The sequence below is a fragment of the Desmodus rotundus genome, chromosome X (genome assembly GCF_022682495.2).
Source record: "Desmodus rotundus isolate HL8 chromosome X, HLdesRot8A.1, whole genome shotgun sequence".
NCBI lineage: Eukaryota > Metazoa > Chordata > Mammalia > Chiroptera > Phyllostomidae > Desmodus > Desmodus rotundus.
The window spans coordinates 17,171,414-17,197,593 of record NC_071400.1 but is presented as its reverse complement, the minus strand read 5'-3'; the positions used below and the strand labels follow the sequence as shown (position 1 = coordinate 17,197,593).

The 26,180-nt window shown below is 37.7% G+C and overlaps 1 protein-coding gene and 1 non-coding gene across 8 annotated transcripts; both read right to left on the bottom strand.

Moving 5' to 3' along the window:
• Positions 1-1,153: 1,153 nt before the first annotated feature.
• Positions 1,154-24,669, bottom strand: PABIR2 (PABIR family member 2). Of its 7 annotated transcripts, none has more exons than XM_053917538.1 (11): positions 23,636-24,669; positions 21,447-21,525; positions 17,373-17,429; positions 16,764-16,807; positions 16,626-16,680; positions 16,253-16,354; positions 15,804-15,889; positions 14,970-15,028; positions 11,780-11,876; positions 3,063-3,219; positions 1,154-2,974 (listed from the first exon to the last, which is right to left on the bottom strand). In XM_053917538.1, the coding sequence occupies exons 1-10, from the start codon at positions 23,731-23,733 to the stop codon at positions 3,072-3,074; spliced, it is 825 nt and encodes a 274-aa protein (XP_053773513.1). In that variant the 5' UTR covers positions 23,734-24,669; the 3' UTR covers positions 1,154-2,974; positions 3,063-3,071. The 7 variants fall into 7 exon arrangements, with proteins under 7 accessions (XP_053773513.1, XP_053773512.1, XP_053773514.1 ...); XM_053917537.2 differs by having other exon boundaries at positions 21,435-21,525; positions 23,636-24,668; XM_053917539.2 differs by lacking the exon at positions 23,636-24,669 and adding an exon at positions 21,654-21,816 and having other exon boundaries at positions 21,435-21,525.
• On the bottom strand, positions 7,988-8,118 carry LOC112310905 (small nucleolar RNA U109). Its single transcript, XR_002975414.2, has one exon. It is a non-coding gene; the product is annotated as a small nucleolar RNA U109 (small nucleolar RNA).
• Positions 24,670-26,180: the final 1,511 nt, after the last annotated feature.

The window sequence follows — 26,180 nt, the reverse complement described above, 5'->3', positions numbered from 1 at the left end:
ACTTATGTGGTGTTTCTGCCCAAAATGAAAACCTGAATTTAATAACTAGGAAACACAGTCAAACCTAAATTAAAAGACATTTTTCAAAATAACTCACCAGCACTTTGCAGAAATATGAAGGTCACAAAAGACAAAGAGTAGGGGACTTTCAGATTGAGAAAAACCACAAACTACAGACACATAACTATTAAGTGTAACACATAATAATGGCTTGAATCCTGGACCAGGTAAAAGATTTTTTTCCTTTTACTAAAAGAGCATCATTGGGACCATAGGCAAAATTTGAATGGGGTCTGTTGATTAAATGGAATCAAAATTAATTTCTTAATTTTGATATTGTAATGTGGTTATGTAAAATGTCCAAATCTTGAGAAAAATTTCATTGACACATTTAAGGATAATGGGGTATATGTCTGCAACTTAGATGGTTGAGAAAAATGTGTGTGTGTACATATACATATATATACAAATACAAGAATATACATACATATGAGACAGAGAATGATGAAGCAAATGTGGTTAAATGTCAACAATTGAGAAACCTGGGTGAAGGATATGTGGGAGCTCTTTGGGCTATTTAAACAATTTTTCTGTAAGTGTGAAATAGAATAGTTTGTATATATTTTTATGTTCATTTCCTTTTTATTGAATTGATTGGGGTGGCACTGGTTAACTGCTCTGCTCACCACCCCAAGTCAAGTCTCCTTCCGTCACTCTTTATTCCCCATACCCTCCTGAAAAGAAATTTGAGTTTTTGTAACCTGAGTCATATATAAAAGGATTGTACTTTTTGCCTACCTACCCCTCCATCTAGTTCTAAAAACAATTTAGTTATATGAATATATAAAAAACAAACAACATACAATAAATTAAAAACAAGCAAATATATGTGGTCTTGGCAAGAGTCTTCTAAATTGTAAAATTCTACAAAATGCTCTTGAAGTTTTGACAAATTATGGGGAGAAGTTTCTCTTTGTTTTGGGAGACAGCCCAAACTTCAATATAGCTATTAGTTCCTTTGTGTCCCGGATACCTTTTTATTCAAAATTTGACTGCTGTTAGACACAGGGAATGCAGTACTGGGCAATAGAGGCAGAAAATCATTATTGATAAGAACAAAAGAAATACACATTGAAAATTTTACAGAATTTTATGCATGTGTACACACTTTATTAAATTTGCATTGTAAGATATACACAAAGTCAGCATTTCACAAAATTTTCTACTATTCCAAAAGCAGTTATCATGAAATACAGTGATTATATAAATCAGTCAAGCAAAAAGAGCATCATCTACAGAATTTCTTAGCATATCATCTTGTGTACTTATTTTCATATATCAGTCTGAAATACGATATAATATAGAGTAGAAAGAGGATTTTAATTTATAACAATATCACTTTTAAATATTAAACTTTATATAAAAATAAAGGGGTACTGTCAATCAAGCTCATCTGAAGATTAGCATCTCTATCTTTCACTTATCTCAAAATAATCCCTGCACAAACTTAACTTCCTAGTCCATTTAAACAATAAAAACAAAACTTGGTTTAAACAGTAAAGTTAGCCATCTTGCTTGCTAGTTTTCATATCATTGGAACAATTTCATTTTCCTGCCCTGATTTTACCCCACCACTGAATTTCAAAAATAAATATCACATTCCAAAGGTTATTTCTTAAGAGTTCTAAATTACAGCCAAAAATGGCCAAAAGTGTCCCTTTAAGGCAAAAAGACATTAGGATGAAGGTGGATAAGTATCCTATAAGACAAAACCATCTCTCAGTATGATGTAGGTAGAAACATCTTAACGTGGTTCTTTGACAAACAGAATAAATATACTAAATACCATCAAAGTAATGTTCCTTTAAAATGGCATACTAGGATCACTTCTTGGCCTTTTAGCTAAGGTCAAGTGTAGTAAACTGGCGTCCTAGGGAACAATCTTCATAATATACCCATTTATGTTAGATGTGAAGGATTATGGCCTTTGCACAGGTGAAAGCAATATGAAAAAATTAACACATTAATGGCTATTACGGTGGTCATTACAATTTAAAATAAACAATACACCTGATGTTATTATAGAACTACTTACAGCTAGGTAAGTGATGCTCTCTTACAATTCAAAGAAAATATGTTTTCCTTCAAGCCATACAGTATTACTAGTTTGTGAGTACCGGCAAAATGCAACATCTTCTTTTAAGAGTCAAGGATCTTTGTCTTCAAAAGACGCAAGTGCATTAGTCTTCGTTTCCCGCATACATTCAAAAGTGGAATACTATAATCCTAGCAGGCAAATTTACGTATTAAATACAGACAATCCACCCACAATATCTGAACATTAAGAGAAATCTATCATGACAGACATTTTTACACAGCTTTAAATAATAAATAACACAACAAAAGACTACGCTTGTTTTTTAAATAGCTTTGTTCAGGATTTTCTCTTTAAATATCAACTTCTGGTACCTCATGTAGAATGTAGAATGTTCACAGCTCAAATACCTTCTTAAAAACTGAACTCATAATAACATTGTTTTTTTTTCGGCTCCTGAACACTTCCTTATAGATATTAAGCTGTCTTTGCTATATGACGGCATGCATGAGAACTGAACTCTGATTCTGGTGGCAACACGATGACCAAAACACAGTCAGCAGCATCATTCAACACATGAGAAAACAAACGAATCCAATGACAAAAAAAAATAATCAGAAAAAAGCAGCAACTGAGACAGTATGTGGCAATCAGTCACGTAAGGACCCTTTTTCTACTCTACCTTATGATGTACATGTGTATAGCACAGCACTGCGTCTCAAGGCACCTCGGGCCTCATAATACCATGCAAAACAAGCTGTCAAGCTTCACATATGCATTTCTAGGCAGTGGTTTGTGTGCAAATAACATTATTCATTCATTTGCAGATGCTCCACACATCTGGTCAAAGCAGGAATTTCTTCTCCTTGACAACACCACCTAGAAACATTAACAATATTTTATATATTCCTTAGGGTAACAGATTTGGGGAGAAAAATATCAACTATGGTAGCTAAGTCATAAGAACCTGTGGCGACTACTCCAGGCGTCCTGTAAGTACATTTACATTCTCCGCACTAAAATCAATCCTCATGTCATACATTCCAACAGCAAAGAAGCGATACGGGTAGTAACGAAAGCAACTACGTGCTTTTTCTGCTCTGTGAGAAATGGCAAGTAAGCAGCTGAAACAGGAAAGGGAAAGAAAATAATGTGGTTTAAGCTAATGCAGAAAAATAAAAAAATAATATAATCAAAACCAATTCATCTATTGTGAAATAAGGAGATTTGAAACTATGTAGTCAACAGAGGACAAAAGAAAATCTCTCAAGCAAGAGAATTTCTGATCAACTCTAGCTGTCATACTACTGCTGGGAAAAGGAAACATTGTCGAAAATACCTATCAGGGTTTTCCTTAAACATACAGACTCTAAAATGGGGGCTCTTTGAGCCACTGAGAAATATGTATATATTTGTATTTATATATACACACTCTATGCAATTAAAAATGAGTATTTGAGGTTTAGTCACTAGATCCAAAATGTGATCAGCAAAAAGAGACACAAGTAAGGTCACTATATTTGTAAAATTGAACTTTAGAGAAGAGAGATGCCAAAAAAAAAAAAAAAAAAAGAATGGTGATACTTTAATCCTCATTATGGATCAAAGTTCTCCGCGTTCCTCACTGAATGCTTTATGTAGGAAACAGCAGTTAAAACACTTTGTCAGAAATAGATAAATCAGTTGGGTGAGAGCTCATCCACCAGGATGAGTGGAAGGTATGCACAGAGCTACTGGAGACTGTGCAGTTGTGCTGCCTTTAGCCAGTGAGTCTGAGGATAAGCCATTGTTGCTACTGCCGCTACTACTGTCATCCAAAATATCTGAACTGAGGACAAAGCGAAAAGAAGTATAAGCAGGTGCATCTATTAGGGTAAAAGTAAACATAACATGCAACAACAGTTTCAAGAATTCACAAGTCAGTAGAGCATTTGTGAATAATAAAAAAGTATACAAGCAATAGCAATGAACTGCATCATGTACTACAGTCAGATACCTGCAAAAGCACAAAGTCACGGCAATGGAAAGTAAGACACTCAGGGTTCTGTATCATTTTAGTGCTCTCCTGGAGGTACCAGAATGTCCAACACATAATAAACATTCTTGACAGATCATGGCTTTCGTGAGGTAGTTCCCTTACCTTCAGCTCAAGAGATTTCTATCCTTATATTTATCTTCTTACGTTCCCATCAACCTCATATAGTAAAAGGAATGGTTACTCATTGAGGCAGCTACCCTGAATTCTATGAAGTAGTCTATCAAGTCCATCGCTTCATGGTCCTTCTATTCCAGAACAGTCTTTCAATTGCCCTAGATTTTACCACGTCCCCACTCCCAAGAGGCCAAGTACTGGAAGCAACCGAAGTGCCCATCAGCAAATGAGTGGATCCAAAAACTATGGTATATTTACACAATGGAGGCTTTCGATTCTAACATTTTTTTCTAATTTCCTTCAATATTTGCCTTTTATATTCTTCTCATTTTATGAATTTCTTACACCACTTCCTTGCTTCTTGCTTTCAAAACCCAAAGGTCTCCCTACCACCTCTAAAAGCCTCCTTTCTTTGATTCCTTCTATGACTATCCAGTTAAGCTTCTAAAAGGAATGCTTTATATCCACAGACCCAATACCCCCACAGTTCACTCATCTCTTTAATCCTGACAATGGGCTTCTGCTCCTACCCTTCCACTAAAACTCCTGGCCTGGGCATCAAGAGCCTCTATAGCCCAGCACAGGGATACCTTACCCATTCAGCCCAAGCCCTCATGGCTCCCAACAACCAATCTGGTTTGCCTCATAAATCTGCCTTTATACTTAACCACCCACAATCAAGAGCCATCACAATTTGGCATCAGGATGTCTTTCTGACTTTGATTCCCATCAACCCCACATATTAGCTCTATGCTCTATATTTGACCCAAATTCATTCATTCATTTATTCTAATATTATTGATTTCCTGCCAAGTACAGGAAGTATGCTAGATATTAGAAAAACAATGGTGTATAAGACGAACATGGTCCCTGCCCTCATCAAATTTACAGGAGTGCAGAACACAGACATTGAAATAATTATACTAATAAACATATAATTATAATATGCGATCAAAGCAATAAAGGAAAGATACAAGGGGCTCTGAGAGTATATAACATGGGTGACCTGATCTAATTTGGAGGAACAGGGAGGAACAAGGCTCCCTAAAAGTGGTATTTGAGCTGTCATCTGAAAAATGAGTAGGCATGAACTAGATAAGGTTTGGGAGGAAAGCAGGCTAGTGTGGCTGTAGTACAGACAGTAAGAACACGACGAGAAACGAAGCTGGAGAGGTGGTCAGGCAGTGTTAGGATTTACACAGACATACCTTTTATTTTTGAAAAAGAAAGAAAATGTAAAATTGGAGAAGCAATTATGAATCAGGAAACATAGTAAGTTTAAGTCTGGTCACTAGCTCCTTTGCAAATGCCCATCCTAATCTAGTGTGCTCTAAGGCTAAGTATTGTGAGTCTTTACTATCATTTTTATGAATTTCTAAGTTAATATATTTCAAGTGTTAAGCAACCTGTGGTATATTTGGAAGTTTCTGGGCCCTATACCACCCTCAATGAAATACAACTCCCCCCTCCCAATGCACTTCCTCTACTCTTCTATTTTTCTTCAAAATGTCATTTCTTTCTATTGCCACTGGATTGTTTTTAGGTGGAGACAGAATACAAAGAGGCTTCGGAAAAGTAAAAATAAAAATGGAAACAGTATGTTCCACACAGTACTCCTACTCTATGCTCACTGATTTCGAGTGCATCATTAATAAACCACTTTTAAGAAAGAAGTTTGGATAATTTAGCTGGCTAAGATATTTTCTGAACCAAAAGGCAAAATGGGTCTAAAATATGAATTATTCAAACTACTGAAAGAAACTTGCACAGATAATCTGAGACATTGGAAAATCAAAATATATGTGATGTTTTTTCCTCCTGAAGCATTTGGCCTACACTAATATTAAAATAAATTTACTTTCCTAAAGCACATATTGGCTGGATAGCCGAAGGACACGATCTGTGCTAGTTGGCAGGAAGAAACAGGTTTGGATTAAAATTTGGTCACCAAGCAGATAATCTGAATATAAATAAAGATTTTATTATTCCAACCACCAAACTTACGGTGAGTCCTGGGTTAAAAGATTCCATTTGTAACAAGACCTGCTTGCTTAGGTGAATCTTGTATTCATTCAAAGACACAGAACATGAGGGTGGGGAACACACAATGCAGTGCACAGATGATGTCATAGAACTGTACACTTGAAACCTATATAATTTTATTAACCAACGTCACCCCAATAAATTTAACTTAAAAAAACACAGAATGTGACTCATGCAGAGAAATCTGTCATTTAACACTGTTGATTACTTTAAGAGAAACAAGCTAAGGGGGAAGTTACCGAGCAAAAATAAATCTGAACATTTCATTTCATATCTTTTCAAGAATTTCTTCTCTATTATTAAACATATATAAAAATTCGTTCATTAACAGAAAAATAGCATCCTTATATTTAGTCACCAGTGCAATTCATATTCCGAACTTAGTAAATGTTTAACCAGATATTTTCACTAAACTAAAATCTACTTTCTGTTCTAATTAATCTGGCACTACTACCCATGGTCTGGAAGCACAGACCACAAGTCACAAATTACCCACTGTTAGTAGATCTGCATAAAGCAAGACTTACATATTTTAATCCATAGATCACTAAACAAAAGTGATTTTCACAGTGTCTACTATTAAACATTCTACCAGGTTTCTAAAAGCAACAAAATATGGTCCAATTTGAGTTCCTCTCTTCTTTCTTTATTAGCTTAAGCTCTGATGGAGGTGTTAATGAGCCTTAGACTAATGGCCAAAAGCCAGACAATGGCAGGAAAGCAAAGGACCTACACAATTCCAACTGAACATAAGAGAACATTTATGCATGACTCATGGACACAGACAGCAATATGGGGATGGACTGAGGGATGGGAGAGAGTGGGGCTGGGAGGAGGTGGGCAAAGGGAGAAAAAGTGGACAACTGTAATAGTATAAACAATAAAGTACAAACCCCCCCCAAAAAAAAAGGGAAAAAAGTTAATCATTTCATTCCTGTCACTGAATATACATATTGAGGCAATATTTGAACCATACAACCAAAAACACTTATGATTGTTAAAGTAGTGCCCTCTGTCTAAAAAGAAACAAACAAAACTAAGGGTAAAATTGTAACAGAATCATTAAAACATTCAAACAAAACTAGGATGTCTGGTGTGATTCATACTCTCACCCCATCCAGTTGAGCCATTTGGCCTTGTCTAGTCAACAAACCGGGTTCTATCAGGTTAATGGCAGACAGGTAAATGCACTAAAAGTTAGTCATAGTCCTATAAAGCCAGCAGATCTTGGTATAAGGTAAGACTATGGGGCGTCCCTTACCCCTTGATGTGGGTTAAACTGGTCCATAGGGCATGTTCTCTGGTCTCTACTATTTTATCTTAGGAAGGCCTAACACTATATTCCTGTATAATTTTTACATTTTAAGATCACACATTTAAATATGATCATTTCCACAGTCACCTTGGGGATAAGAGTTTAAAAGTATCTGCACAGATGTCTAAACTGCTCACATAAATATCTTCAAAGGGTATGTATACATTCCTATTATTAGATAAATCATGATTAAATCTTATTCTTTGTATGTCACATATTCACTATGAGATTTTCTTGCCATGACACATATAATATTAAAATAATGTTAAAATCACTAAGATTAATCTAATTAAAATGTTAACATAAAACCATAAAGGCTAAATTAGCAGTCAGGTTAACACTGATGCAATGGGCAAGAAAATTCACAGAAGACTTTTTCCTTTTCTGTAGGCAAAACAGACTACCACTTAATCTTCACTACATGGCTAGAGGCCCTAAAATTCCTTTCTTTTTGTGCCACAGATAATCTTATTCCCAAAAGAATGAGGAGCATAACACGAATTGCCCACGCAAAAGAATCAAAGCCCCATGCAGAGGTGGACTTCCAAGCTGTGATCAAACTCCCGATGTTCATGAAGACTAAATGCAGAATGATATAGTTCTTGCCTTGTGGTGACAGTCTTCCCCAGATATGACTGGCAGAGGTTTCAGAATTTTTAGTTAGTAAAAAAATATAATATTAAGAACAGGCATACTATTTCTTTGGGCAGCAGTTGGCACACTGGACAGCGATTCCAAATGGGTCCGCACTCACACTTCACACTTAATTTATACTTCAAAGATGTCAGATTTTAAAGGCTATTATTTAGTATATACACTTTAATTTAAAGTGTTAAAACCCATCTTTTCTTTGCAGAGTAGGGCAGGGAATGAACTGTAACAATTTAAATGATCATTTACTAATGATCTGATACTTTTTCTACTCCCTAAAAGGTATAAAGATTGCTTCCTTACTTTCATTATCAAGTGGATTGCTATCTTTGGCAATAAAAACCAGAACACAGCTACTTCCTGTCTTTGTCCCCATTTCTAAGAATATGGATGTCTGATCAATGAAAATGCATTGAGGAGATAGAAAAAAGCTTTTTGCAAGGGCAGGACCCAATTTTTACATGTTAGGAACAGCTCCTATTTAAAATCTCTTAGTTGTAGACCTCAATGTCTACATTATTAGTATGCAAGGTGTCCCCAAAATCTTAGTGCAAACTTAAATTTTAATATCCTTGGGACTCCAGATGCTACAAACTCACTAAAACATCACTTAAAATTTTAATTACCTAAATATTTTTGACACTTAGTTTTGTGAATTTTGAGTAATATATTTGTTTTTAACATATTATTTGAGCCGTGTGTTGGCTTATTAGTGCATAGAGAGGGGCCGTGAATGAAGCAAATCTCTCCAGTGTGAGAGAACGCTTTTTGTGTTTATGGATCAAAAGTGCCCTTCGTCACCAATGTCCATGTTCCCAGGGCTCTCGTAGCCAGTTGCAGGTCTTTGGAGAATAGGAGTAGTGGCAAGAGAAATAGAAACCTCCTAACAGTCACCATTGTCCACAGCTTAGGTTGTGCTGTCTGGAGGAATAAATGGCTGGGTAAGGGGAGAGGACATGGTGAATACCACATCTTGTCTTTCCTTTCTTATTTATTTGCATGAACCTGTTTTATGGCATTCTGCACAGTAAGCCTATGACAATTTTTTTTTTTATAAATTCCCTCACCCTATCTAATGTTTTTAGCTTGGCAAAAAGCTTTCATATCCTTTACCTAACTTGGTTACTTGGTTAGTAACTGGGCAAGCAAATCTATTTATAATGTCATGTGCCTATATTAAAACACATTTTACCATAAAAGTGATATGCAGATTCCACTAAGTATAGAGTTTTATCCACTAGTCATCTCGAGAAACTTTAGAGGTTTTCTCTTTGTGATCATCTACACACCTGGAAAGGCACTCTGTACCAAAATTAGCACACTGAGCTACGAAGGGCAGACAGAGATGAGAGAGAAGACAAATTGTGGGGCTGAAAATAGCTAGAAGAATCTAAAAGGTATCTATTCCAAGGCTGGAACAGTACTGATCAATGAGTCTAATAACCTAGAATAATCTGACTTCTTAGTCAACTAGAAGTACAAGTTATCTTCTATAAAACATGGAGTAAGTGATTTGGAAAAAAGGAATTATTAATCCTTACACCTTGTAAGTGGCTTACACAAATCTTTCATTTAGAGAACACCATCCTTTTAAATTGGATTCCCTCGTGGGCTCTTTGTAAAAGATCCTCAGCCATAAAACTTGTGGAACAGAAAGTTCTGAAAGGCCATACACAATCCTGTCTAGAAGAAGATTGTGTATTGTGTGTTGATTAGAATGTACTTAAAAATTTCAAATTATTACCTGGCTACTGCTACTATTCCTTCCCCTTCCTTCCAATATGCCCATCAGTATCCAAGTGCTCAACTTCAAGCACAGGAAAGTAAGTTAACTTCAGCGCAAAAACATTAAAGGGCCTTAAGTTAGACATCTAAACTAGGGTGAGTAAGGCTAAAAAAAAATGTGAGTGGACCATAGGAATCAGGACGTGTTACTATAAAAATGAAACCTTAGGAAAGAATAAACAAATGGGACCTCATCAAAATAAAAAGCTTCTGCATGGCTAAAGAAAACAGCACCAAATTACAAAGAGAACCAACAGTATGGGAAAACATATTTGCTAATGATACCTCAGACAAGGGCCTGATCTCCAAAATATATAAAGAACTCACATGACTCCATTCCAGGAAGACAAACAACCCAATTAAAAAATGGGCAAAGGACTTGAACAGACAGTTCTCCAAGGAAGACATACAGAGGGCCCAGAGACATATGAAAAGATGCTCAGCATCACTAGCCATCAGGGAAATGCAAATTAAAACCACAATGAGGTACCATCTCACACCAGTCAGAGTGGCCAACATAAACAAATCCACAAACAAATGTTGGAGAGGATGCAGAGAAAAGGGAACCCTAGTGCACTGTTGGTGAGAATGCAGACTGGTGAGGCCACTGTGGAAAACAGTACGGAATTTCCTCAGAAAACTAAAAATGGAACTGCCCTTTGACCCAGCAATTCCGCTGCTGGGATTATACCCTAAGAACCCTGAAACGCCAATCGAAAAGAACCTGTGCACCCCAATGTTCATAGCAGCACAATTTACAATAGCCAAGTCCTGGAAGCAACCTAAGTGTCCATCAGCAAACGAGTGGACCCAAAAACTATGGTATATTTACACAATGGAATTCTACGCAGCAGAGAGAAAGAAGGAGCTTATACCCTTTGCAACAGCATGGATGGAACTGGAGAGCATTATGCTAAGTGAAATAAGCCAGGCGGTGAGGGACAAATACCATATGATCTCACTTTTAACTGGAACATAAGCAATAGAAGAAAAAAGGAAACAAAATATAACCAGAGACATTGAAGTTAAGAACAATCTAACAATAGCCAGGGGGGAGTGGGGTGGGGACAGTGGGAAGAGGGGATTACAGGAACTACTATAACGGACACATGGACCAAATCAAGGGGGAGGGTGGAGGTGGGGGAGGGAGGTGGGTTCAGCTGGGGTGGGGTGGAGGGATGGGGAGAAAAGGCATACAACTGTAATTGAATAACAATAAAAATTTTTTAAAAATGCAAAAAATAATGAAACCTTAGTTACCATTGGGATGAAATACCCCAGACCTTGAGAAATATTTTATAACAACAGATAATGCTATTTAGAAAATGCCATGCTGAAGAGAATAATGGTATTCCCTGCTAAGACAAAAGGATATAACACAAAATGCAGGCAGAACAGCTACAATCAGTGGACCATTACCCAGAGCAACCCAGAAACGCTCACACCACCCAGGTGCTGACACTTTCCCACACCATTAGCACCTGCTGAAAGAGGATGACTTAACAACAGGAGCTAGGGATGAAGGTGAAGGTGCCAAAAAGATACACACTTCCAAAAAAGTACTCATGACTTTCAAACGATCTGCTTTTCCATATTATCTACACCTCTAGGAGATTTTCCCTCTACGGAGCATGGATAAAAAGCTGAATATATTTTAAATGATCCCATATACTTTTGATGTGGCTCTTTTTAAATAGATTATACCCTAATATCCTTTTGATTTTATTTCATTTTTTACCATGAACTGAGATCAGACAATTGGGCAGTCTCCGGAGACAGCATATCGGTAGTGCCTTGGAAGAGCCTCTTGGGCTGGCTTTCGGTCTCCATTTCGCCTAAAACAAAAAGAGATAATGCCACTGTAAAACAATTATACAGGCTTCGTGCTAAAATAGGGTGATCGTTATTTAACCAAAGCTCAGCATACTTCTTTAAGCTGTTCCTTGAAAGATATTTTTCCATGTGTTTAACATACAAGAAATATACTTCCACATAACCTTAACCTAAGAAAAAAAAAACCCACCTTCTCATTTATTAAATGTATCACGGTACAGATATAGTCATATTCTTTTTTTAAATATACTTTATTGATTATGCTATTACAGTTGTTCCAATTTTTCCCCCTTTACTCCCCTCCACCCAGTATGCCCATTCTCTCTGGCTAGCCCTGCTTTAGTTCATGTCCATGGGTCATGCATATAAGTTCTTTGGCTACTCCAGTTCCTATACTGCTCTTAACCTCCCTGTCTATTCTACCTACCAATTTGTACTTCTTAATCCCTGCACCTTTTCCCCCATGCTGGTATAAACAAACCTACTACACTGACAGTTGTATAAAAGTATAGCACACACAATTATGTACAGTACATAAAACTTGAAAATAATTATGTTACTGTATTTGTATATGATAATGTTTATTATTATTTTAGAGTGTCTTCTTTGTACTTACAAAAAAATGCTTGCCATAAAACAGTATGTTGTGTTACACCAGTGGCAGCCTTATACATCTCGTGTTTACCATGTGTCTTGATTGCATCTTTGCGCTTGTGCTTGATTTGATCTCATGCTGTTTTTCAGAGTAACATGCAGTACAGGATTGTACACTAGGAGCAATAGGCTGCACCATATGGCCTAGGTGTATAATAGGCTACACCACCTAGGTCTGTGTAAGTGCACTCTGAGATGTCCATACAATGACGAAATCGCCTGATGCTGCAGTTCTCAGAACATACCTCCACTGTTAAGGGATGCATGCCTGTATAAGTTTGAAAGCACACTTGTATCTGAAAGCAATTATTAATTCACAAAAAATGGTATAGTACTGGCTACCTCAATCCTATAGATTTTCTCTCAACTGGTAACAGAAAAACTGCATCAAAGGAGTAGTGCTTAACATTTTGCCACTAGGAGTGCAAACACTAACAACCCTAAGTTATGCAGGAAAAGCCCCTTTCCAAATAAGCTATGACATAAAACATGCAGATAGTCCTGGCTGGTGTGGCTCAGTGGATTGAGCGCCTGCCTGCAAAGTAAGGGGTGCCTGATTCAATTCCCAGTTAGGGCACATGCCTGAGTTTCAGGCCAGGTCCCCAGTAGGGGGTGCGTGAGAGGCAACCACACACTGATGTTTCTTTCCCTCTCTCCCTCCCTTCCCCTCTCTAAAACTAAATAAATAAAATCTTTAAATAAATAAATAAAATAAAACATGCACATAAATTTGGCTTTGAAGCTTTTTATCTGAGCTTTAAAATGGGATAGTATGCAAAATTTAAATCATGGGTCTATCTATGCTCCAGTAGAAAATTAGTAACTATAAACTTAAACCTGTGCAAGATTCTTATAATGGAAAAAGAGCAAGCAAAAACAAATACAGCATTCAATTTTTATATTTATCAATTAACTCACATTATCCTTCCTCTGGAGCTATTCTGAGTATTACTAAAATGGAAGAAAGGTTGTATTTTTATTTGCTTTTTCCATACCTTATTTATATTTGTTTATTGGTTTTAGAGAAAGAAAAGAAGGAGAGAAAGAGAGAGAAACATCATTTTGCTGTTCTACTTATTTATGCATCCATTGTTTGATTCTTGTATGTGCCCTTACCAAGGACCTTGGCGTAAGGGGAGTATGCTCTAACCCACTGAGTTACCAGGCCAGGGCGCTTTTTCCATACTTTAATAAGCAGTTTTTAAAAGCTGCCGCCTGGCTTTCAACACCTCTTTAGCAAAACACTTCAGCCCTTTTTAGCAAAGAATTCCTCCATCTGCTGGTTTATTTTGGAATAGCTTTGAAACTAAACAACCGTACTAACTCCATCAATTTCCCGCAACAAATTTAAAATTAATGAAACAACGACAACAATAGCTTTAATTTCTACATGTTATTTTCACATAAGAGCTCATGAGAAGATTCTTAGGATTGTAAATGATTCCTTAAAGAATTAAGGAAAAAGACTATTCATTTATAAAATAAAATTTATTCACTAATACAAATATTGTGACTGTATCAGGCTCTATTTTTCAGAACATTACCACCTTTAATTTTAAGTTGTCTGAAATATAGCACTTTTTGAATTGGTGTGTGATACTCTTACTGGAAAATTTTCACCAAAGCTGGTAAGTATCATTTACCTACCATGAGGAGAATTGATTTGTTTACTGGCCTTGAAGGTGATCTGCACAGAGAAACCACTTACTAAATTGTTTTTCAAAATTACTGCTAAAACTCTGTTTAAAATGACATCCAACCCTTGCAATCATATGGTCATATCCCTATGAATAATGACTAAAACTGTGTTAAATTTCTTTGCCTTTTTTTAATAGACTCCATCAGGGGCCCATAAGCATCTAAAACTAACATGGAGTGAGATCATTTTAGTTTAGTGCTCTGTGGTTCAAAATAAGGTAATTAAGAGAGTACCCCAATTACAGCAAAAACCCTAAAGACCCGAATATGAGGCAATAATTCTCTCTTTGCGGTTGCCAAGGTGTAACTCGGTGGTGGATTATATCTGAGAATACAGCTTGTTTATAGACCTATTTGCTGTGACATAATCACATATTTCTGCAACATATCAATTTGTATCTTTTATATTCAGATCACTGAGAGGCAAACATTTTGGAATATATATTGATAATATGAATAAGATTCTGTTATAAAATATTAAAATATAGACAGTATCAAAATAACTAATTTACAAAAGTTAGAATTAGTAAAACACACATGGGGAAGAGTATTGCATATTTTTATTTTTACTGTTGTTCAAGTACGGTTGTCTGCATTTTCCCGCCACCACCTTCCCCCACCCCACCCACCTATTGCATATTTCTTTAGCAAAAAGGAGTCCAGCCTTGAAACTAATTTCAGACAAAAGTTCTAATATGTAATACAAGTTCAACTAGGTTTCATATCAGAAATGTGACACTTACCTTTTCTCTTAAGAGGACCAAGAGCACTGGGCCTAATGCACTTGACTGGATTCTGACTCCTGCTTCAAAGAGTAAATAAACTGAATGAAGTGTAAGTACTTTTTAAGATGCAAGATAAACATTAGAGCCCACCAACTAAGTCAATAAAATTGACATTCATAGAGGGAGAAATAGAAAATGCCTGTGCTGTAGGTTGAGTAACTCAAATGCCAGTACATGATCTAACCTGGCATATGGCAATCTGGGGTTTTAAGCTCTCTTTTAAAATCATTCTGCAACACAAAATATCCAGAAGAGTTTCTTAACCGGTGTGGCTGGTATAGCTCAATGGATTGAGTGCAGGCTGCGAACCAAAGGGTTGCTGGTTCAATTCCTAGTTGGGGCACATGCCTGGGTTTCGGGTCAGGTCCCCAGTAGGGGGTGCATGAGAAGCAACCACACACTGATATTTCTCTCCCTCCTTTCTCCCTCCCTTCCTCTCTCTCTAAAAATAAATAAATAAAATCTTTTTAAAAAATAGAGGCCTTATTGAAAAGTTATTTGAATTTAACTAATCTACAATCTTAAACAAAATTTTTCCTTATAAAAGACATTATCATGCGTACACATGTGTGTCCACTGAATATAAAGTGGTACTAAATCTCAAAAAAAAATGAATCTGGTAAAATGTTAATAGTAAATATAGGTAATAGATATATGGCTGTTCAGTTTGCAATTATTTTGATTTTGCTTTCACTTGGAAATTTTCCATAATAAAATGTTGGGGAGTAAATATCATCAGAGAGACAATTTTAAAAAGTAACACTTCAACATTTAAAAAGCAGATTCACCCACCTGGAAAAGTGTCTCGGACTAGGAATGGGACTTGGTGGTAGCCCACTGCTGCTTACAAACATTTGTAAGGATGGTGAAAAACATTGCTAGAAAAATATATTTAATATAAAAATAGTTAGTTCTAATGTTCCAGTTTTCAAGAGATTCTTCTCAAAAGGATAGAAACAATATCCTTAGAATTGTTTAGTTGTCTAGGTATCTCTCTCTCTATAAATGAGAATATATATATATGTACATATATATGCATATATATGTACATATATATGCATATATATGTACATATATATATATATTATTTTTTTTCCAAATTACTACCATAGACTTTCTTGATCTTTCTTCCAGTCATTGGACTCTTTAAAAGGGAGGCAATTTGTGTGTGTGTGTGTGTCTTATAGACAGTAAACAGCTCAGTGTGTGAAAGCGAGTTAATATATTGTCAGTGAGCCTACCTTTCCAAATCCTCTGGTGGGTGATGGTGCTGGAGAAACCGGAGTGAAGTCAATCCTCTTAGGAGAATATAACTTTTCTGGCTTGTCAAAATCACTATCACTCTGTAAACATAAAGTGTTATTTCCTCATAATTCACAATTCAGTACATCACAGCTCTTCCTTACTACATACACATGCCTGTGTTTTTTAGGGTAGAAATGTATGCTAAAAAGTGGCAATATGATATTTCAGTGGAAAAGCAGAGATCAAAAATGAATCCAAATTTGCAAACAGAAGGGACAGAAATGTATGGAAAATTAATAAAGCCAATGAACAATACAAAGGATTCTATAAAATAAAATAAAATAAAACAAGCAAACACAAAAACTTTACCAGGCTCAAGCTCTCATCCCATGATTGGCTTATCTGCATTGCTGTTTGCACTTCCCTAAAACAAACAAAAATGAAAGTCCATTGGTGCTCAGACAGAAGCACACACTAGGCTGTGCCCTATTCCTGTGAAGCACTAACCTTTCACGGGCAGTTTCTCTGTTGATTATATCCATGCCTTCTTCCTGCAAAGATGAACATGAGCTGAAAACATAGTATTTATCCACACAATGCTTTATTTGAAAGAAAGGAAAAAAGACTTTTCTACCTTACCTGACATAATTTACAGTACAGCAGAAATAACATTCTAAACCATCACCCATGCCACATCTGTATTTTATCTGAACACGCAGAAGAATTTTAATCTGTCTACAACTAAACAGTTGCAGCCTGTGGCAGTTTTGATATCTAAATCTTCAAAATGAAAATAAAATCAAAATGTAAAATTCAGCCCTGGCTGGTGTAGCTCAGTGGATTGAGCGAGGCTCTGTGGCTCAGTTGGCTGGGTGTTGTCCTGTAAAGCAAAAGGTCGCTGGTTCAATTCCTGGTCAGGGCACATGCCTGGGTTGTGAGCCAGGTCTCTGGTTGTGTGGCATGCGAGAGGTAGCCAACAGATGTATCTCTCACATGCCGATGTTTCTCTTCCTCTCTTTCTCCCTCCCTTCCCCTCTCTCTAAAAATATAAATAAATATTTTTTAAAAAAGTAAAATTCAGAAAATTGTAGATCTGTGCTAGAAAGTAAAATTTACCCTTTTGATCTGATGCAGCCTGCTACTACAAATCCGATCAGGTGAGGATGACAGCAACTGGAAAGAAAAAGTGAACATTTACTAACATTTGAATCACAAAGAAATATGTTGTCAGTACCAGTGTAAAACCTCTTCCTAGATAATATTTCATATTCTTCTTAGAAAACTAGTTCTTTAAGTTACTGAACATTAATGAACTAAAAGGCAGTACATTCAGTCTTTAGAAAGTACACCAGGTACCATCTGTCGTTTGGCAGACACCGAATTTAACACTTTTCCCAGATAAATGCAGAGCTGTGTACATTTATGTAAAAAAAAGACTCCAAGCCTTGGAAATATCCATTACCCCACTAACCTAAAGTAAAGAACTATAGGAGAAAGAAAAGGAAAAAAACTGATTTTATTCATTTTTATTACCAATTCACCAATGGAGGAAGACAGACTAAGAAGCCCAGTATAATATTGTGTCTATGATTAATGTTTATCAAAAGCACTTTGAAACTGCAATAAGAAGATTTGTTTGCATGATCTAAATCGATTCTAAAATTTGATCACTAATACTATCACTACAAACCTTACTAGTTAAGAAAAATCAATGTGGAAGGCAAGGTGTATTTTTAAAATAACTGTTGTTTTCCCCTAGCTCACCATTTTTATATAACACAAAGCTGAATTGATTTGGGGGCCAAATTGTGTTCCATCAAAATAATCACAATCTGATTACAAAATGTAAGATACAATTCATATTTTACAGGATCCTAATAGCTATAACATAACAACTACTATGTATCCCCTAATGGAATATAAATGAAATTATCAACTATAAAAGCAAAGACAATTATCCTGTTACAAGAGGCCCTATCCTCTTTTAACAAAAGCTTTTAAAGCTTTTTTTGAATACTAATGTAGTGATTGAGTAGTATAAAATGGTGATAAACTGCTCTAAGTTGTTTAGGCAAAAGCTAATTCAGGTAAAATTTTTAAGTGTTACCCACTGAAATATGATTTTACCTCGAAAGATATCTCTTCATTACCCACTCCTTTCTTTCACTTTTTCCTCTCTTGGGCTTTGAAAAGAAAAAAATTTACCAGTAAAATCATTTTAAAATGCACTTTTTTCCATCATGAAAGTGATGCATATTTACTGTTGAACGCTTAATAAGGTCATTTGAAAAACACTAAGCTACTAGGCAGGTAAATAAGGCAAGAAAGACTCTAACAGGATAATATGAAGAAGAGCATGGATGCACCTGTCCATCAGAGAACAAAAGAAACCCCAAAGGCGGGGAAATAATCAGGAATTACCAAACCCGATTGTGGAGATAGTCAGAAATTTAGAGGCTGTATCTACGTGACATACAACTCGTCGATTTTAGACAGAACTGGAAAGTAGACCTGAAAGAGGAACAGAAGAGCAAAGCCATGTCTAGTACCAGAAACAGAGTAAGGTATAGGCTGAGAAGAAAGCCAGGAACTTCAAGGAGGTTCTGGTTCGTGGTGTTAAGTCAAGCAAAGAGCTCGAGTGGGATAAGAGGCCCCTGACTTGGGCAATCAAGTGGGTGTAGGGGACTTTTACAAGAACAGGTTTTTAACAGAGTTGTGGTAGGAATGATGAGATTACAAACTGGCTGAATAGTTAACAAGAAATTAGGAGACAAGGAATTAGAGACAGTGGAGTGTAGATGAAGCTTTGAAAAAGACTCCAGAAGCTTTGAAAAAAGGGAAGGAGAGACCTATGAAAAAAGAAAACAGTTTGCTTTCCAGAAGAAGAAAGTGGAAGAAAAGAGGCCATAAGGAAGAGAGTGAAGACACAAGACAGAGAAAAGATGACAGACCAAGCAAAGTGGTAGAAGACTCATAAAATATATAAACCATTTGGAGAAAACACCCCATGTGAAGATTGAAGGTAAAAACATTCTAAGGAGAAGAAAGCTGACATGTATACAAGATAGATGTCTGCCTTCTCTGTGAAGTAAGAAGGGCCATCTGCTGAAAGTGAATGGTGGTGAGGCTTGCAGAGGTTTCATTTTAAAGATTTAGAATATTTCTTTGGAAAAGAGCATGGGGCCAGTGGCACCTTGAACCCAACATGTGCAGAAAGAATTTATCTTCTGTCCCTTCAAGCGACCAATTCATTTCATTTTCCCAACTCCTAATAAAGGCAGCACTTTTCCCTTGGTCACCAAGAAATAAAATTGCAGTCACTTTGAGTCCTCTTCCTCCTCCCTGCCTTTATATCTAACCAGCTGTCAAATCATGAAGCTCCTACTTCTTCATGTTTCCTACTTCGGTTCCTTTCTTTTCAATTCATTCACACTTTTTTGCAGGTTAATATGGCACATAGCTAAGTGTATTAAGATTTATAGAGTACACTGTGATATACTGTATATGGCGTAACTAATATTATGATAGAAGGACTCAAAGGGTGATGTAGAATGAATCCCACACCAGATAGCTAGAAAGGAGGAGTGAAGGGTAAAGTAAGGATCAACAAAAAGCAGTGAATCAACAAAACTCCTTCAGCATACTAGGTATTTTAGTGCAGCCAGAGCCTAGGGTGGGTATTTGTCAGGGAGCAGTGAGAACTGAGCCTACACAGAGTTGATAAGAATCTTCACATCTTAGAAAAGAGGAAAGTGAAGTGTAGAGAGGCAAGTTCATTTTCCCTTCTTTGCTATGCTACTGATGCAGAAACATTTTTCATATATACAGCAAAAATAAGTACTTATATTTTCTAGTATCCTCAGGGAAGGAGGTGAAGTGAATCAAATCTCCAGAAAGCTGACATTTTCCCCTTTAAGTATTTGTAGCCACTTCAGCTGAAAATCTTTCTTAAAAGTGTGACGTCTCCCCCCTTGTGAAACAGATTATACCAAATGGAATGGCACTGGAGGATCTCTATTCTAATCCCAGCTCTGCCACTTACTAATTTTCTGATTCTGAGCGAGAGTCACTTACATCGGCGGCAGCCTCTTTTAATTGGGAAAAACATCTTTGGCCATGCCTACTTCATTGGGGTTGCTATGACATTAAATGTGTGAAGGTACTTGGTAGCATTTAAACTGTCTTTAAAAGAATAAATATCATAAAAGTGTAAGTAGTACTATAATTTAAGAAAAGGTGGAAGACCAGGTATCCTTAAGAACATCAATTATTTGACGGTTCTATGCTGCTGACACCTCAGCATCCATTAATGGGTTCTTAGCCCTTACACTCAGCCACAGACTTTTTTTTTTTTAAGAAAACCTTTGTCTGCTTTTTAGTTTTCCCCTCTCTTCCTTTGCCCGCAGCTATCATCAGTATGCCTTTAAGGCAAATGTACCTGTTCTCATTTGCTGCTTCTCACACACTACTGGACTGGAAACTTATTATAATTGTGCATAAATTTTAGATGATTCAGAGGTCACAGAGGCTCTCCTATAAATAAACTGATGAACCTTTGTGCATAGACTATGGAAATCTAGTTCAGTCATTCAGAGGTCTGTTTGCTTACATCTTAGATGTCTTCCAGAGCACTGTAGCTACAGGATAAGTGGGCTCTGCATGTCAAGTGCTGTTATATAAAAACTTCATCATAATTTCTCCCAACATGACAAACTAATAAGGTGATCCCCAATAGCTCTGGTTATATAGATCAGCAACTCTACTAAGAATACAAATATGAGCATTTTAAAGGAGTCTTTCTTTGGCTAAACAGCATTGATCAACAGAAATAAACACCCTGCAACCATTTAGGTGATTTTTGCATCCTAGGACAAATACAGACCATTGCTCTCAATTATAATTAGAAGTTAATCCTGACTTACCTAACAACCATGATGCAAGTAGTAACACACAAAAAAGAACAATGTTTAAAAATACAAAGTCTTACAGCTAAGAAATATTTTTAATCAGGTCTCCTATTTTGTATCAAAAGCTGAAACTGGCCAAAGTGTTAAGCAGCAAACAAGATAAGATAAAATAATGTTTTCTTTTGTAAATAAGTTGTGCATAGCACATAGTTTTAAGAAGGAACTACATTTGAAAGTGTTTCCTCCAATCAAAACCACTAAGGATACTTACTTCTATACTCACCAGACTGTTACGGCTCATAACTGTTGCACTATTCCTCCGAGTTCTAAATGTGTAACGCTGAAAAACCTGTGAACGGTCACTAAAAATAAAAATAAAAATTATTAATGGATTCTTATCCAATATATCCTTCAATTGCATTAATGCCAATTCGCTACTTAACAATGAAATTTTCAATGGCTCATTTGGTACAATGAATAAGCTCCTCACCGTCCTCTTCAGAGCTTTCTGAGTGTTCTGCTGTGGATTACAGGTTGGCGGAGATACTGATCTCCTCAGTGGTTGGGGGGCAGCTAGGAGAGATATGGGGCGGAGCTCCAGGCTGGTTGCCTCCAGTTGGTTCTGCTCAGAACTCACCACCCCCCAAACCAGTTACTGCCAGATTCACACTAGCAGCCTCATCTGCTTGCCAAGAGGACCAACAATCGGTACTGCTTTCTGTGTGTGCCATGATGTGACAAGAACTGGGGAGCCCTGTTCTATAATATGAGCCCGATCAGCATTTTCTACTGTTGCCCTACACACGGGTTCTACCTTTGAACCCCACTGTCCAAGTAAATAAACATACCTGGAGTTTTGCTCATGGTGCTCCTTCTGACTCAAATGCCCTCCCCCCACCACCTGTCAAAATCCTTCCTTTCCTTCAACACCCATCTCCAACACCATGCCCTACACGAAGCCTCTTCATTCCACAAACATAATGAAATCCTTCCCTCCTTTGAACCCAAAGAGCACAATGGGGAATCAGATGCCTCCTGAGACACCAACTTTAACTTTTATTAATGAAAACTTTGCATGTGTCTTAAACCCCTTGGTGGAGGTGTTTTGTTCATCTTTGTACAATATCTTGCAGTGCGCAGTAGAGCACCATGCCTGTGTTAAGAGGTGAAGAAGGATTTTCAGGATTGGGGATATGGGTATCACCTAATCCAGCTCTCCTACATTTTAAGTGAGAAAACAGACTCGGAAAGGCTAAGTGACTCATTAATAATCACAGCCAGGCAGGGAGAAAATTGGGACTAGGCCTGGTCTCCTCACCCTTCTTGTCATCATTCTACTTTTCAAGTAATTACTTCAATCGTGATTCAAAAAACAGTATGTTATTTCTACAGTAGACTAAATTCAGGTCAACAGGATTACCCTAGTCCCTAGCAATTGCTTACCTACCATATTTTAAAAGACAATTTTAAAAGTCCAGTTTATTCCTATAGTATTAAAAATAAATGTAGAACTGAGGAAAGACTTAGGGCAGAGTTTCAAAATTTAATTAAAAAAAAACATTTTCCCCCAAAATGAGGATATCACAATTAGTTTAATAAACATAAATGTTTGCCTTCCCTGTGCTTGATTAATGTTTTTGGCTAACTACTCCCATCCCCTTTTTTGAACTAATTTCATTTCTGCAGGGCCTTGCAAATTGGCTCTCTACCTAAGATGAATTGTCTACTTATAAAAGTGAAATGTAATAGGTTCAGGAGGTCTGCCAACCTAACCTTCACTATCATAAGATTCTACCTTAAAATAGACCCTCTGATGACTTTTTCACATGAGCACAAGACCCTACCACTGAAATTCAAGGGGTGGGGGGGGATCATCTGCATTGTTTTTTAAAACCTGTGTTTTCATTAACGTAAGGTACATGCTACCCTTCTTTTTTATTCACTGGAATGCATTTCAGGCAGTTTTAGGATCTGAAAACATGACAACAAACCCAAATCACTTAATATGACATGAGCATGCCATTTAATTTCAAGTTATTAGATAAACTGTGATTTATAAAAGTAAACAACTGTTAATACCAGGATTCCTAAACTAGACTTAGAAATACCAGCTCTTAGAGACAGGTGTCAAATTGCAAGTCTAGTTCCAGGGGCTTCAGTCTGACATTCACTGGTGTAAGTTAGGCAGGGCAGGCAACCTGTTAGAAGAGCCAGACTTCTTGTAGTTCCTTTTTGAGTGAGCTAACAGAGCCTCAGATAGAGATGGTCCCATTGTCCCTACGCAGCCCAGAGTTTAGGAGTCAAACTTTCACTCCATCATGGGACCCCGTCACTGTCAAGCAAACTTGTCATCACCCCCTCAGTTTGGAGAGCTCAAATGAGTTCCAACTCTCACTTTAGGGAAGGAAAACTGCTTGCAAGGGTTTGAAGAGCCCCTGGACCCTGCAGTCCATCCTCCCCAACACTGCTCACCTAGGCCCATGGATCAGGGGAGCGCTGTTGGATCTCCTCAGGCTGCCCCCATCAGATGTGTCAGGCTCAGAGTCCAGCTCCATTTTCTCATGAGCCATGTCTGGATACTTACAGGTAGGCACAGCGGACAGTGCTCAGCTCCTGGTGCTTAGCTATGGACTCCTAACATTCTCACCGCAGGACTGAGCTGCTGGGGACTGGCAGCTGGGGGCGGGGGCTAAGGGGCGGGGCTGGGGCAGAGGAAGAAGGAGAAGAGCAGGAGTGAAGGATGAGGAGGAGGAGGAGGGATGATAGTGAGGGAGGGGAAGAGAATGGAGATTATTCGAATAAAGGAGGAGGATGGAAGAAAGAAAGGGAGGAAAGGAGGACGGAAAAAAACAGGAGGGAGAGGAAAGGATAGATGGAAAACAGTGTAAAAGGGAGAGGACAAAAGGGAGACTCGAAAGATAGGGCGAAAGAAGGAGGGCAGCGTGGGGAGGGCAAAGAGGAGCAGGGGGTAGGAAATGAAGGACGAGGTATGGGGGAGAGGAAAGAGAAAAGGGGAAGAAAAGATAGAGGGGGAGGAAACTAGGCAGAGGCAGAACTCATGCTAATTTTCTGACCAATGACCTCAAGCGGGGCCGGGCTACAGACATCGCAGCTGCCCAGGCAGAGATATCACCGAGGAGCTGACAGTCCGGCAGGGCCCGGCTGAGCAGCCTTTGCGGCTCCAGCTCCCCATGCTTAGGGACCGGATCCAGCCCACCGTGCTCTGGAACCCGGTCCCAGCCAGAGGCTCCTCAGCCCTGTAATAGGTGCTTCTCCCCTCTCCGCCCCCTCCCGCCTGGAGGACGAGTGGAGGGTTCTGCCCCCTCAGCCGCTGCCGCGGTGCCTTCAGTTCCTCTCTGGGTTTCTAAGAGGCCGAGGGAACCCTTTGGGGCCAAAACCAAAATCTAAACCTGCCGCTTCTTACTCCTCCCACGCTTCAGAAGCGGGAACCTCTGCTGGACCGGATCTTCCTTGTTTAGGACCCTATGAGTCCTGCGCACGCGCCAGGCGGCCTTGTCAATGGACCCGCGGGCACGGAGCATGCGTGGGAGCCCTGTCCCGCAAACCTCCTCCAAAGAGGAGGAGCATTTTCTGGGGGCCCGGCGCTTTCCTTGATGTCATTGGTCCGGGGACACTGGCGCCTGATTTTGAATGGAATCAAGGAATCAGTAGCTTAGAGACGCTGGGGCATCATCTTTCAGGAGGATTTTGAGCCAATATTTAAGGGAAACAGAAACTGCCATTCCCAATTTATGTACTATGACTTCTGTGATCCCCGCTTCTTTTTTATTTTTTATTGTTTTTTAAACCCTTCAATTTTGTTGGTCTTGGTCAGGAGGGGCTGATATCTTTTTCAGATGATTTATTGGGTGCACTAGACTAATGGAAGTGAAAAAACAAAGGCAATAGTGTAAAAACAAAGACTCTAATGACCGTTCATAGTGAGGAGCACCCATCTCCATTTTACAAGTACCATTAGCTTCAACAGCATTAATAAAACTCCTGAAGAACAAGTAACAGAAGTATTTTTCTTCCTAGGATTTATGGAGACCCTAATAATCATGATCCTGCATGTGTGAGACCTGGAATTATTTATTTTATTTAACAAAGATCTACATAGCAGTTATTGTGTGCTAGGCACAATTTTAGAACCTTAGAAATATTAAATTATTTAATCCCCACCACTTGAACGACCCTGAGAGAAAGATGGTCATTGTATTATGTTAATCATACATATCTAGAAAGTACAGGAAATTTAGTAACTATGAAGTTGGTTTCAAAATTTAGCAAAACTATTTGCCTGTCCCTTAATTCGCTTGTTTCATACTAAACTTTCCAAGCCCGGTTATCGTTTTATTCCTCATTGTTTATGTTTTCTAATATGAGAGTTTTTAAAAGCACTTTTGGAAAGTTTCCTTTGACTTGCCTATATGTTCCTGCCAGCTGGATGAGAAATGCAAACTGTTTTTAACCAATTTATGTATCTCTTTATCTCAAAGTCTCAGCAACTCTTCCACCCAGTCCAATAAAAAAAAATTGTTATATTCTACTGTTCACCATAACAACTAAACAACATTTTTTGACTGCATGCACAGTCCCTCACTCTGAAGAGTCAAACAATTCAGTAGAATTCCTAATTTTCAGGAGCTTAACAGTTAGGAGGAACTCAAGGATTAATATCCCTGGCTTGGTAGTTCAGTTGGTTAGAGCATCATCCCAATATGCCAAGTTTGCAGGTTTGAACCCTAGTCAGGGCACATACAAGAGTCAACCAATGAATGCATAAATAAGTGGAACAACAAATTGATGTTTCTCTCTCTTGAAATCAATTAGAAAAAGAGATATATAAGAAGATGGATGCTAGCTTGGCCATCATTTTCAGATTTTATTCATTTTTCAGATTTTATTACTCTTGCCTACCTAGGGTCTTTTTACTCTTCATGTAAACTTTTGGGAGTTTTGGGCTTGGGGTCTATTTGCTCTTGTGAGTTAATATGTTGCTTAAAAGTTACCATGA

Excerpts from the sequence above, each read along its gene's own strand:
- PABIR2 (XM_053917537.2), bottom strand. The coding sequence starts at position 23,733 with ATGGCTCATGAGAAAATGGAGCTGGACTCTGAGCCTGACACATCTGAT. Across the intron at positions 15,029-15,803 it reads AGTCCGAGACACTTTTCCAG|GAGTCAGAATCCAGTCAAGT; the intron begins GTGGGTGAATCT and ends TCTTTGAAGCAG. Across the intron at positions 3,220-11,779 it reads TTGTCTGATCTCAGTTCATG|CTGCTTACTTGCCATTTCTC; the intron begins GTAAAAAATGAA and ends TTCCTGTTTCAG.